Source organism: Acinonyx jubatus, chromosome B3 (genome assembly GCF_027475565.1).
Source record: "Acinonyx jubatus isolate Ajub_Pintada_27869175 chromosome B3, VMU_Ajub_asm_v1.0, whole genome shotgun sequence".
In the NCBI taxonomy this organism is placed as follows: Eukaryota; Metazoa; Chordata; class Mammalia; order Carnivora; family Felidae; genus Acinonyx; species Acinonyx jubatus.
The window spans coordinates 20548418-20562968 of NC_069386.1; the positions used below are offsets into that span (position 1 = coordinate 20548418).

The 14551-nt window shown below is 44.2% G+C and overlaps 1 protein-coding gene across 3 annotated transcripts in view; it reads left to right on the forward strand.

The window, feature by feature from the left end:
• ENTREP2 (endosomal transmembrane epsin interactor 2) overlaps positions 1-14551 on the forward strand; it is a 453892-nt gene that overhangs the window by 372202 nt on the left and 67139 nt on the right. For 2 of the 3 annotated variants that reach the window (XM_053223651.1, XM_027067908.2), the window contains exon 4: positions 1365-1499. The exons of the other annotated variant lie outside the window; for it this stretch is intronic. In XM_053223651.1, coding sequence (XP_053079626.1) covers positions 1365-1499 — 135 coding nt within the window. The remainder of the gene's footprint in view (positions 1-1364; positions 1500-14551) is intronic. 3 annotated transcript variants of the gene reach the window in all.

The following is a 14551-nucleotide window of genomic DNA, read 5'->3' on the forward strand; positions in this document are numbered from 1 at the left end:
TGGCCTCCGCCCTCAATTCTCCTCCTCCAGTCTGTCAGTCATCATTTTAGATCAAACTAAAAGAGCAGAAATTGAAGCATAAAGTAGGTAAAGGATAAATTAACTTGAGGTTTAAAAGATGAAAATTTGGCCCTGGACAATACCCTTGACCTATGGCTATCCCTTTTTATTTCACTTCCCTGGAAGTCTGTGTTAGTGAGCAGTTGGGTGTGTAGGTGACAGCAGCTAGGCGTGGAGGACTCAGCCAGCAATGGGAACAAGTCAGTGAGGGTGGGTGCCTAGGGCTGTGAGTTGCAGAAGGCAGTGACTTCTCATTTCTGCAGGCTGGCGATGCCCGGTCCACTTCAGGCTGCAGGGGGGTGGGGGGGCAGGCGTGCTCTGAGGGTTTCCTCCTGGGCTCCAAGCTTTCAAAACACTTGGATTGCATTTTTTCCTTCCCTGGTTTTTAATTTTCCAAGACATGTTTATTTACACCGCATTTATTGAAATGCCACACCTTACACATTGTGAATCCTGTGCCTGTAACATGTGGTGGTTGCCCTCGGGGAGCACACAGGACATAAATAACTACAGCTAGATAAAATAAGTCTCCAGCAGATCTGGGGGTGGAGTGCACTGCCCAGAGAAGAAGCAAGCAGCTCCGGAGAGGGAAAACCAGACAAGGCCTCAAGGATGACATGGGAGTTGGGTCTTGACAGATGAGTAGGAGTTTGATAGGCCATGACATTATAGTCAGGAAATTGCTGACCCTGGGAGCAGAACGTGCCAAGACACAGAGCTATGATAACATGTCTCCATACATAACTCAATAGGAGTAGCATTCTGTTCATTTCCTTTTGTTTTTAGTGTTTATTTTTAATTTATTTTTGAGAGAGAGAGAGCAGGAGAGAGGCAGAGAGAGAAAGAGTGACAGAATCCCAAGCAGGCTCTGCAATGTCAGCACACAGCCCGATGCAGGGCTCGAACTCACAAACCATGAGATCATAACCTGAGCCAAAATCAAGAGGAGTCGGACACTCAACTGACTGAGCCACCCAGGAGCCCTTCTGTTCATTTACTTTAATCTCTTTCTGTGACTCCTCTGTAACTGTCTGTTACTATCGCTTAGGTTTCTTCAAGCTTATTTTTTTCTTTTTCATTAATTGCTTTGAAAATCGGAATTTGAAGTTATTCCTCCTGGTGTGTGTGTGTGTTTCCATGGCTTTTGTCAAGATAAATCATTTGGCTTTATTACTTAAAGAAAACTGAACCAGGGTGCTCTGAACTGAGGCATTTTCACGTGATCTTAATTGTGTAGCTCAAGTGTACCCGCCAGGGCAGAATGCCGTTTTAATGGTGAGATCTGTCTGTGTTCCTCTGTCTAGATTAAGTTTGACAGTGTCGGGGTGTGTGTCTGCTGTGAAATGCAGCACCAGTCATCCGGCTGCAGCAACCTTGGGGAGACGCTGAAGCTGAATCCGCTGCAGGAGGACTGCAACGCCGTGAGGCTGACGTTGAAGGTGATGGCCAAGGGCACTGCTTATTCATGCATTCCATCCCATGCATTTACAGACATTTTAGGAGGGCTTTACTCATGTATCTATTCCTTCCACTTCTTAATTCATCTCTGTAGCTGAAATGCAAGAGGGAATATCTTTCCGGAGAACATTTTATAGGATTATAGATTTTCACTTTGAAGGTGTTGCTTTCTGGATCTCGTTTTCCATTTTTACCATTTCACTTTCCTGCCTCTGACATATGTGGAGTAGGATATGAATGGTTGAAACAGGTCTTTATAAATGTGGATGTGATGCATTCTACTGCTTTTCTAACATTTTTGCTGGTACACCATCGGGGAACAGATGGGCATTTATTTTGCCTTTTTAAAAGATATTTGGAGAAAGACATTTTACAATTTCCCACAGCAATCTATTCTTGTGTGCAGCATCTGATTTTTTTAAATGACATGGAAAATTGTTTATATTATTCCTTTCTTTTTCTTCCTGCAAGTTTTTTTTTCTCCTGAAAACCAGAATTGGCTGCTTAAAAACGCATATGAACAATGAACCCAGTTCTTCTCTTTTCCCTGGGTGAAAATTGCTAAAACTTTTCTAAAAGGATGCAGCAAGGTCAAAGGAATGCTCTATGGTGATAAAATTGTGTTTACAGTATGTAGGGAGCTCTAGAGTATGTCCATAGGGAACACAGTATGTGGGGAACTGGAGACTCGAAGAGTCACCCTGGAATCGGGGGAGAAAGGAGCAAAGTGTTGCCCTCTGGAATTGAGTACCTGGGTGTCATTCCAAATGCTGGCAACAATGACCTGTTGGTCTGGGCGAGCTCCCTATTAGTCCAGGGCACTGTGAAAACATGTGGCAAATGGGCAGTGACGTAAGAGAGATAGGAAATGTGCCTAAAGTACAGGGTGGGACTGACTTCCTCTTGCAGAGTGGTTCCAGCAGCCCTCCAGAGTAACAGATCCAGGAGGCTCAGAGGAACCCAGACTGCAGCACTCAAGGGCCTGTCCTCTTATGTGCAAGGTGGTTCTTGCCACCTCACGTTGCATACAACCATGGTTTCTCTCACTATGGGCTTGCACAGGGTCAGTGTCTGAGACCCACCGTGGCCTTTCACAGCCCTCCTGGAATGGGGACATGGGCAGCTAGTGCTCACTCTGAGATCTCATTCTGACAACTCCTAAGTCACCTCCTGACTTTTTCTTTCCGTATTTAAAAAACAAAAAAACAAAAACAGGGGCGCCTGGGTGGCTCAGTCGGTTGAGCATCCGACTCTTGATTTCAGCTCAGATCACGATCTCACAGTTCATGGGATGGAGCCCTGCTTCAGGCTGTGTGCTGACCATGCAGGGCCTCCTTGGGATTCTGTCTCCCTCTCTCTCTCTGCCCTTTCCTGGCTGGCACTCTCTGTCCCTCAAACTAAATAAACATTTTTTTTTTAACTTAAAAAAAATTTTTTTTAATTAAAAGAAATTTTTAAAGGGTATTTCTTGCTGCCTATAACAAGACAATAGGTAATTATAATTAAATTACAGTGCAGTCACTGCCCCCTGGAAGAGTGGACAAATCCCCCAGGGAATCTCGCAGTCTGGAGGCCACATGGGTGCGTGCATGCAGTTAAATAGCTATGTCATGTCCCACTCAGTTGATGGGCTAGAGGTATTTGGTCTGAAGTCCCAAGACCTTGGAGTCCTTTATGACACCTGAACTCAGTGGGACCCTCCCAGGACCTGTCTTCTTGACTCTCTATCCCCTGAGGAGTGGCTGTGGCCTGAAAGATGGTGCTGGAACAACAGTGCTCCCTCTAAGAAGGCCCAGGCTGGGCTGACAAGCCTGCAGTCCCACCCACCCTTTCCCAGTGCCCCTGGCTCTGGTGCCCTGATGAGGAAACCACTTGGGGTGGGGGGGGGGGCGGATAACTACAATGAAACAAAGTGAAGGAGACCTAAACAGTTCAAGTCAGTGCAGGGGAGTCTTCTCAAACGGCTCATCCCCATGGGTGTTCAAATTGCCCAAGACAACGGTGAGAGCTGAAGGCCTGAGAAAGACTACACCAAACTTCTGAATAAATTTGTTTTAAAAACACTTCTCCGGATGTAGGAACTGTCAGAGCTGGTGGCATGAGGCTCAGAATAAGGAGGATTTATGGTTGAAAAAGAGGGAGCAGTGAGCAGCCTGCCCCCCAGCTGAGGGCCGGTAATGAGATCAATGGCCTTGAGTGTATAGGGTGGGGAGCTGAGTTTCATCTGGAATCTGGTAGATGAAAGACACTTGGAAGGGAGGGTCTGTTTACTGCTGTCCTCTAGCTTTGTTATTTTCCCAAATCATTTTGGCTATCCTAGTTCCTCTGCATTTCCGTGTAAATTTTGGAATCAGCTTATCAGTTTCTCCAGAAATCCTGCTGGGGTTTTGATTGGGGTGGCATTCACTCTGTATCTCAGTTTGGAGAGAATCGACATATTCGTATATAGCTCTCCATTTACTTAGGTCTTTAAACATTTTTTTTAATGTTTATTTTTTATTTTTTGAGAGACAAAGAGAGACAGAGTGTGAACCAGGGAGAGGCAGAGAGAGAGGGACACACAGAATCCAAAGCAGACTCCAGGTTCTGAGCTGTCAGCACAGATCCCAACATGGGGCTCAAACCCTCAAACCATGAGCTCATGACCTGAGCTGAAGTCGGACGCTTAACCAACTGAGCCACCCAGGCACCCCAGTTCTTTTTATATTCTACTAGTGTTATACAGTGTTTGAGATATCGATCTTAACATATTTTCTTTAATATTTTTGCTTATGGTATTTCATGTTTGTTAGTGCTATTTTAATGGTACTTAAAAGATTTTTAACCATCTCTTGTTCATTGCTAGTATATAGAAATTTGATTTTTGTTACTGATCTTGTATCCTGTAATCTTGTTAAACTCACTTAATAGTTCTGGTAGCTCCTTTATAGATTCTTTTGGATCTTCTCTGTAGGCAGTCATGTGAAATGCAATGAGAGGCAATTTTACATCTTCCTTTCCAGTCTGAATACCTCTTCCTTCCTTCCTTCCTTCCTTCCTTCCTTCCTTCCTTCTTCCTTTCTTCCTCCCTCCCTTCTTTCTTTCTTTCTTTCTTTCTTTCTTTCTTTCTTTCTTTCTTTCTTTCTTTCTTTCCTTCTTTCTTTCTTTCTTTCTTTCTTTCTTTCACCTCATTGCAGTATTGGATAGACATGGTGAGAGCACACATCCTTGCTTTCCTGATTTTAGGAACTAAATATAGTGTTAGCTCTAAGTTTTTCTATAGATGCCCATTATCAGGTTGTAGAAGTTATCCCTGGTTTTCCTAGTTTCCTGAGAGTTCTTTTTATCATGGATGAACATTGGATTTATCCGTCTTTTTCTGCATCGACTTAATGTTCATGTACTTTTTCTTTTTTGGTCTGCTAACATGGTGAATAACACTGATTGACTTTTGACAGTGAACTGGCCTTGCATCCCCAACATAAACCACACTGGGCCATTTTCCCCTCAGCTCTGCTGAGTCTGTTGATGCCTCAGAGACATCCTTCATGTCTGTGATTGTGCCTTTCCATTTGATTCTTCCATATAGCCTCTGTCTCTATGCTGAATTACCTACATGACCCTGCACACTGCTCACCTTTTCACTAAAGCATCTGTCCCAAGTGAACACATGCTCATGTTTCTCAACATGGAGATTCCCATGTCCTTAGAATTTGGGTTGGTTGGTTGCTGTGTGACCTCAGCTGTCTGATGGATTCCAATTAAGTTATGAATTTGCAGAGTGTCCAGCGTTTGGTCATTTAAATGGTAGGGGCAATGCTCTTTTTAGCTTTCTGCATCATTATCCATAATTGAATATTGAATATTGCTACAGAGAAAGACCTTAAAGTCAGCCTAATGCTTTCTCCCTTTTGGTCATGTGGTGGTCATTAATTCTGTTTAAAAATACTTCTAGCTCTCCAGCTTCCCTCAATGTGGTAAGATCGTACTTCCTAGTCTCCTTGTGGTTGTTCAGTGCCATGTGAGCAAAACTTCTATGTATCACTTCCAAGCCTGAGTATCCAGCGCTCTCTTTCCCTCTGGCATGGTAATAGGCAAGTTATAGATGGGGGCTGCACCATTAGTCTAGGTACTACAATGGGTAGAGCCCCCATAACTCACCCACATTTACTCACATTGGACATTTTAGCATGAGTGAGAACTAAACTTGTTGTTTTAACCCACTGAGATTTGGGGGATACTTGTTACCACAGCATAACCTAGCCCATCCTAGCTGATATAAGGCATCATTTTTTGTTTTTTGTTTTTGTCTTTTGTTTTTTCTTGGTTTTCTTTTTCTTTTCTTTTTTGGTATAGGTGTCAGTAATACTTTTAAATTATCAAGTCCATTCGCTTCACTGTGATACATCTTGATATTGACCAACCTTTCTCAAATTTCTTATGGTACCATGTACCCTTTGCACAGTGAGTTTTCATCTTGCTTTATTTCAGCAGTTTTCTTAAAGTATAAATCTGAATTTTTCTCTGTTGTCTTTGTTTTAGGATAGCTGAATCTCTTGGACTGCTTTTATCCATCCTTCCTATCATTCCCTCCCCCCCCCCAATTGTTTTCATTCTTCCTTTTCCATCTCGTTTTGCTCAGTTTCTCTTAAAGCTCTCTTCCCACCTTGTTTTCTGCAGTGAATATTATCTTTGTGCTCTGCTTTTGATGCGATCTTGAGCTCTGGGCAGGCCACTTCTCAAGTCTTTGCTTCTCTATCACTTTTTCCTTACTTATTCCGTGAGCACTTGTGTCTTTGCTTTTAGCCCTTGGATTACAGCAACCTTCTCTGTTTGTTCCCAGTTGTCACCACAGATGTCTCTAGCTGGTTAATTACAGTGGAATTTTCAATGTGTTTCATATCTTTCTTAGATCTTTTCTGATGTGTATGGATACTTCAAAGCACAAAAGCCTATTCCTAACCTATATCAAGCATTGTGCTCTATTTAAATAGGCTTTAGCATAATGAAGATTTTATACTTCCTTCTCATAAATATAGGTACTCCTTCCTCTGAGATTCTTATAGATCTAAGTGCCCCGTTCTCTAGTTTTCTTATAATTGCTGGTGCAGTCATTTTTAATGTGATCATTACTTTTAAAGTCATTCAAGCCACGCTGTGTTGGATGACACCCCTGCAGTAAAAGGCTTTGCAGCAGGCACCTGGTGTTTCTTCTCCGCATTAAAACTCTCAGAACACACAAGGGTGGTAGGAAAGAAAGGCACTCTTGTAACAAGGAACAAATTTCTGTGGGAGCCCCTTCCTGTAGCCTACAGATGTTCTTAACCCTTAGCCAAAGGAAATGCAAAAGGGGGATATTATTTTCATTAGTTTCTCTTGCTCATATTTTTTTGGCCAGCAATTAGAGCAGGTTCACTGGTCTCTTAATAGTCTGATTTGAGGTTCTAGCTATCTGATTAGTAATACTTCATGCCTAAATTTCCATATTAAATTATGAATTATCCATACTTTGTATCTAATGAATTCAGTTTGTGCTGGGGAAATCTCATGTAATTGGTTTAGGAATCAAAGTGCCTTTGATTTTAGTTGTGTTTGAGTTAGCTGATAGGGACTTAATGAGATTGGTCTAACTACTCACTTACCATTATGCCACCCTCCTTCCCCCTCCCCCGCTACTACCCACCAGTACCAGAAAGTTGTACAGGCACAATCTGTCATCAGGGAAAATGAACAGAAACCAGTCTTCTTCCTGGCTAATGAAGAATATATTTGGAATCCAGAAAATGACGCAGACACTGCTTCACTCACCCCTAAGATTGTTTTCTATGGCTTGGAGGCCTGGAAGCCCTCCGTCCCTTGGTCTCTTTCCTGCCCTTCCTGACCACTCCTACTCCTGGATTCTCTTGTTCTTCAGCAGAGAACCCCCGGGGGCACACAAGCCTCTCGGTTAGGGTATTGATTGCCTCTTAACAGGTAATATCTCATGTCCTACCAAAGTTTACTGCTCCACCCTGATAGGAGTGAGGGCAGGGCAAAGGACAGAGGCACAGAGAAGACCTAGAACTCCATTGTGCCATGCAGGGATCCCAGGATTGCAGAACCAGAGTCATGGACCATCCTGTTGTCCAGCAGCCTATTGTGTGGGTAGAGTGAGGTCAGATGGCTCTGCAGGGGTCCCTGAACAAGTCCAGTGTTGGGCAGCACTCCTCAGAGGGTCTAGTTCTCCAAGACTCAAGTTTCGGCTCCCTGATGACAGGACCTGGCTGTGGACATCACATTATGAATAATCTGTAAAAAGGGCCTGAAATTTAGGATTTCAGAAGCTATTTTTCCAAACCATTAGACAATGGTGGGCAATTTTACCTAAAGATGAAGTCTACACAGATCCCCTCTCCTGATAAAATAATATCAAGGCTTTTGTAAGATAAGATGATAAAATAAATGATAAAGGATGTTTTAGTAGTGTAATGTTTGCCTTTGCCAAGCCAAACCCAGCACAAGATTGTGACATATTTCCTGATCAGTATTAACAGAATTTTTAAAAGGTTACAAAAATCAGAATTGTTAACTGGTAGAATATGCTTCATCATATGCTGATATGATATCCATCCCAGCTTTAATTCTTTCCTAGATCCCAGAATGTCATTATGGTTTTATTATAATGATATAATTCTAATTCAGAACAGAGTTAAAAATCTATTTCTTGCTTCATCTATCTGGATTTAATTTATTGAGCCATAGGAAACCAAATTACCCAAAGAAACATTATCAATGGACAAGGAGATAAAAGTTTCCCAAGAAATCAGTTATTGAATTTATGTGCTTTCTTGTCTTATCTTACAGATGGTTTATCTTTGTCTCTAAAAACGTAAAAAAAAATGGGGGGTGGAGAGGGTGACAAGATAATTTCAAAAAAAAAAATAGGGACTTGGAAAATGGACTCATCATTTAGTATCTAATCTTCAGTAAGTTCTTAACCATGCTAAAGAAATAAAAATGATTCTGAGGATAAGTGAATGGTCAACATTTTGTGACAAAAGTCACAGCATGGACTGGCATTGTGCAACACCACACACACACACACACACACACACACACACACACACACATACCTGCTAAATGTGATGTTTCCATTTTGGAACTGGGCAGCTACATAGAGTAAGGCAGATGTATCATATCTCTGTATAGCTTTCTTCTCACCTCTGGACCTTTTTAAAGTTTGTTTACTTATTTATTTTGAGAGCAGAGAGAGAGAGAGAGAGAGAGAGTACAAGCTGGGGAAGGACAGAGAAAGGAGACAGAATCCCAAGCAGGCTCCATGCCATCAGGGCAGAGCCCATTGTGGGGCTCAAACTCATGAACCATGAAATCCTGACCTGAGCCAAGATGAAGAGTCAGACGCTTAACTGACTGAGGCACCCAGGTGCTCCCCTCACCTCTGGATTCTTAAGGGAAACACTAATGAGTCCCTCTGGCCAGGTGGGATCCTCTCAGAGATGAGGTACTATCACACTTAAACTAGCAACCATGGGACCCATGCAAGGGAATGTCTAGAAATAGTGAGTTCTCCTGGCCACTGAACACAACTCATGTCATGATGTCCCTGAGTGGCATGTTCTGTCCCCTCCAACACCACTGGAAGCCTGCCTTGCCACCCTCCGATCTGGTGGCATCACTTTCTGTGCACGGCTGTAATACCGAGTCTGGTGGGACATCTGCAGTTACAGATCCATTTAGCATCAGTACAATTAAACGCCCTTTGGAATAATCCTATGGATCAGAGGTTCCACCCAAGAGGGCTGTGACTGATCTGTACCTGCTGAGTTAAAACAAGGTCCAGGATACTCAGCATTTGAGGTAGAAGTATTTTGAGTGATATTCACAGAAGTCCCCTCCCAGGCAGGCGGCCTTGCTGGACTGGTTCCCTCCCAGTGTCTCTTGGCACTTGTAGCCCCACTCAGGACTGGTGGATGGGCTTGCAGGTGCACCCATACCTCCTCATGCAGTCAGTTAAATGAAGGCCCAGGCATGGAGAATGCAGGCTCCAGAGGGGCTCGCTCACTGCTGGGGAGCAGGACACTTTCAGTGGTGCCAGTCCCTTGCCTTTGTCCCTCCCTTCAGTGGTTTTCCCCCAAAGTCTCCTCTTTCTTGGGAAAGTACATGGCATTTCAGGGAGATGCCTCATGCAGAGCCCTGGCATCTCATGCTCTTAACCTCCCTGCTCCACAACCCACCTTCTGCACAAGCCCAACAGCCCTCTCCAAGGTCACTACACAACCTGATATTTTCCCTGAACCCAGCCACCCCTCAGGGAGGCTTGGCAGGGCACCCCAGTTCTCCAGCCCAGGCATTGTCACCTTGGGCTTACTTGTCCAGCTTCTACTCCCACCAAGCCTGCTGTCTGGCCTCACTTGGACTCCACTGTGCAACACCACCCTTCTCCCTGTCCTTGAGACATATTCACCATCTCAAGGAAACAGGGACCAGTGCTCAGGCCTCCTGCACTCACTTTTCCTAGCTCCTCTCTGGCTGGTTGGCCCACACTCCCTGCACGGTGTGTGCTCTCTCCCTGACTGCACCCTGACCAGCAAGACCCGCAGACCTTGCCACGAACCCTGTGCCTTATGCCTTAAACTCATGGTCGCCAGCCTCATCCAGCAGTCTGTGCTGCTCAGCACTTCTCCCGCCTTCCTCCTCTGGCCATCTCATTGCTCAGCTCTGAAACCTCCTCAGTATTAGTCAGGGTTCGCCAAAGTAACAGAACCAGTGAGATGTGTGAAGCAGTACACACACATGCACGCACGCATGCACACGTATACTATACACACAGACACACATATACACACTATATGTATATTTATATAGGTGTATGTAGACACACATATATAAACACAGAGACAGAGAGATACCTTAAGGAATTGGCTCATGTGATTATGGAGGCTGACAAGTCCAAAATTGCAGGGTGAGCCAGCAGCCTGGAGACCCAGGGAAGGGCCATCACTGCAGTTCAGGTCTGTAGGCCATCTGTCTGTGGAATTTCTTCTTGCTCTGGAGAGGTCAGTCTTTCATTCTCTTTATGCCTTCAACCGATTAGATGAGGCCCACCAACATAGTGGAAGGCAGTCTGCTCTACTCTGAGTCCGCTGATGTAAATGTTAGTCTCCTCTAAGAACACCCTCGTAAAAAAATCCAGAATGTTTGATCTCGTATCCAAAGACCACTCCAACCAAGTTCACACATAAAATTAACTATCACATCCTCCTCCACCCCGGTCCAAGTACATTTTCTGTCCCCTGCATCACACCATCATACATCGATGTTAAAATTGCACAACTGATTGCGTCACCACTTGCTTTTAGGGCAAAGCTCTAAATCTTGAGCGTGTCTTACAGAGTCATTATCTCCTCTCTGGCTTCAGTTTTTGTGACATTCTTGCCTCTCCCCTTCCCTGCAGTCACACTGGCTGCCTTTAGCCTCCAGGACACCCCTCAGGGGTCTCTCTGCACCATAGTCTTGGCACACAATGCTCTCTGGTCCAGAACATTCCTTCTCCTCATTTTGGTGAGCTTATTCCTCCCCACCCTTCATCTTTCACCTTCCCCCTCAGACTAGCCCTGGCCATCCTTGTGCTAAATTCTCATAATTCCTTGTACTTTATTTTCCCATGAAGCTATCACAGATTGTAGTTATGCATTTGTGTAATTTCTTTATTAATACCTGCCCCCTCTCCAGACTATAAGCTCAGTGAAGGCAGAATGGTATCTTTGCCTTACTGTGGCTTCCAGAGAACGACATGGCATGACCAGCACTCTGTAAATGTTTCTGAAATCAATGAGTTTTTCATTCATTCATTCAGTAAGGTTTATTTAAATATTTTATTTTTTTAATGTTTTTTTTTTTGAGAGAGAGAGAGAGAGGTGGGGGAGGGGCAGAAAGAGAGGGAGACAGAGAATCTGAAGCAGGCTTCAGGCTCCAAGCTGTGAGCACAGAGCCCAACATGGGGCTCGAACTCAGGAACAGCGAGATCATGACCTGAGCCAAAGTCAGACACCCAACCAACTGAGCCACCCAGGTGCCCCGAAGTGGTTTTTTTTTTTTTGACGTTTATTTATTTTGGAGGGAGAGGGGAACAGAGGATCCAAAGTGGGCTCTGTGCTGACAGCAGAGAGCCTGATTGATACAGGGCTCAAACCCACGAACCGTGAGATCATGCCCTGAGCTGAACCAACTGCCCTGAGATCATGCCATGGCTTAACCAACTGAGCCACCCAGGCACCCCCTCATTCAGGGAGTTTTTTAAGCATCTTTTTTTTCATGCCTGAGTTGGACATCAGATGTGCAGAAATAAATAAAAGGCAGACTCTTCCCACCAGGTCTAATGGGGAAAAAGTCACAAGCACGATAGCAATTTCAGTGCACTATCTTATTTCCACTGTGAGAGGAAATAAAAATATTAAATTATAAAAGAATTTTCAATCCTCCACTCTGTCCTAAGGGAGGGCCATTATTTTGCTGAGTGGCCTGATGGATAAAGTGTTAGGTATACACAGGAGATGGAGGTGGGTTAGCTATAAGGACAGAATTGGTGGCACCTGGGAAACTGAGGGAGTAGGAAGATAGGAAAAATATTTTGGATTCTGTCACTGAATGATCCCAAGCACACCCAGCTCTAGGTGCAGTGATAATGTGACCACAGGCCCCACCTAACCCTAACTGAAATAACTGAATGTCTATAAAAATAGATGTATTCGTTCTCCAGAAAGAACCAGCAGGATAGCTACAGTTATAGGTATAGACATAAATACAGATATATGGAGATTTATTATAAGAAATGGAGACCAAGATGTCCCATGGTCTGTCATCTGCCAGCTGAAGTACCAGGAAAGCCCCTGGTAAAATTCAGTCCAACGGCCTAAGAATCAGTGGGGAGGGGGGATGGCGATGGTGTAAGCTGTGGGCTGAGTTTGAAAGTTCAAGAAGCAGGTGCACCAGAATCCAAGAGCAGGAGGAGTGGAGAGAGAGAATTCCTCCTTTCTCCCCATATTTGTTCTATGCGGGCCATCAGTGGATTCGATGATGCCCATCCACATAGGTAAGGATTATCTTCTCTACTGAGTCTACTGATTCAAATGCTTCTGTCTTCCGGAGACACCGTCACAGACACTAGAAATAATGTTTTACCAGCTTTCTGGGCATCCCTTAACCCAGTCAAGTGTGCACATAAAATTAACCATCACAATAGGAAAAAGCCTGCATCACAGTGGACATTAAGGGTATCAACCCATCCTTTTTAGAAAGTTCCAGAATTTTTTGCCAGGTATGTTGCGTGCAAGACCAAAACAAAGACAGATAGGGGGGCACAGCTCACAACTGAGCTTACAAACTCATCTCTGTGTGATCTTCCTGGAGGTCACTGGAAGCCATCTTCCACACTTTAGGAATGTGCCCTAATTTTTTTTTAATATTTATTTATTTATTTATTTATTTATTTATTTATTTATTTATTTATTTTGAGAGAGAGAGAGAGAGAGAGAGAGAGCAGGGGAGGGACAGAGAGAGAGAGAGAGAGGGAGAGAATCCCAAGCAGGCTTTGCACTTTCAGCATGGAGCCAAATGTGGGGCTCAAACTCACGAACCATGAGATCATAACCTAAGCCAAAACCAAGAGTCAGATGCTTAACCAACTGAACACCCAGGAGCCCCAGAATGTGCCCTAATTTTGAAGAGCCAGGACTGATAGGTGAGGTGGTTGGTGGGGCAGATGTGGAAGCAACAGTGGTGACAAGGGGTATTTTAGACCCTCACCATCTCCATAGGCTGCACTCCCATTGTTTGAAATGGACAACAGACATTTAAGGTCTGATGCAATGTGCTTTGTAAACACAGCTTCAGGATCCCACCACCACCCAATTCCACCTAGATTACTGCCCTTGAGCCTCCATCATGTAGATGTTCTGGAGTCACCACCAAGGGATGTGCTTGCTGCCTTTGGAGTCCTTTGGCTGTTGTGGTGAAAGCAGGATTACAGGCAGCTTCTTAGGGAGACACCAGGACTGGGGTCCTATGCCACACAGGTGGATACCTCTCCACCCCCCACACTGGGACCCAGAGTCCTTGGCACATTCAGATAAGGAACCACAAAGAGTTATTGGCCCAATTCCTTCCTCTGTCTGCTGCAGGATTGCTTCAGTGCCAGCACAGCCTGGATTTAAAGATCTGAGGGGAGCATTCTGACAAGGGCAAGCAACACACTGTCTGGGACAGTCGCAGCACAAGTAATAATAGACAACCTTTTCACTCGCAAGAGTGTCCCAGTCACTCTGGTGTCCAAACAAAATCAAGGACTACAGGAGGAGCACTATTGCTTTGTCTGGCGGCAAACAGACTGGTGGAAATGCTAAGGATTGATATAAATGAACGGGAGGAGACAGCGTGGGGACCACTGTTGGAGATGAGAGGCTATTTCTAACGCCTTTAGTTATTTCCAGGGCTCTAAATTAATATAGGGATGCTCGGAGGAGGAGGGTGTGAAGAGGAAAATAAGCAGTATGGGAAATTTTTCAATATAATTCAATGATGAGGCCATTTGAAGGAATGCACAAAAATGGCAAAAGGGAACATGAATGCACAAAAGTACTTATAACGAAGGAAGGAGCCAGATGCAACTTTTGAGTTCAGGACGTAAGTTCACTGTCTCGATTGTGGTTCTGGCTACACAGGTGTATGTGTGTGTCGAAACTCATCACATTGTCCATTTAAAAATATGTGCACTTTATTGTATGTCAGTTACGCCTTAATGCATCTGTTATATGTCTTTGTGACAGGTTAAGCGAGTAGGGGAAGATGGAAAGGATTAAAGCAAAGACAGGGAAGGTAGAGACGGGATGATGCAGGAATTCAAAGATGAGTTCAGGGCATTTGACTTGATCCAGAAATCAATAAGCAACTGGTTGCCGAAACTTGGGGAAGAAATGACATAATCCTGGCAGGGCTGAACAAAAATGTGTTTGAGCCACAATGGAAATGGGCGAGTTGACAGGGGTCACAGGACAGA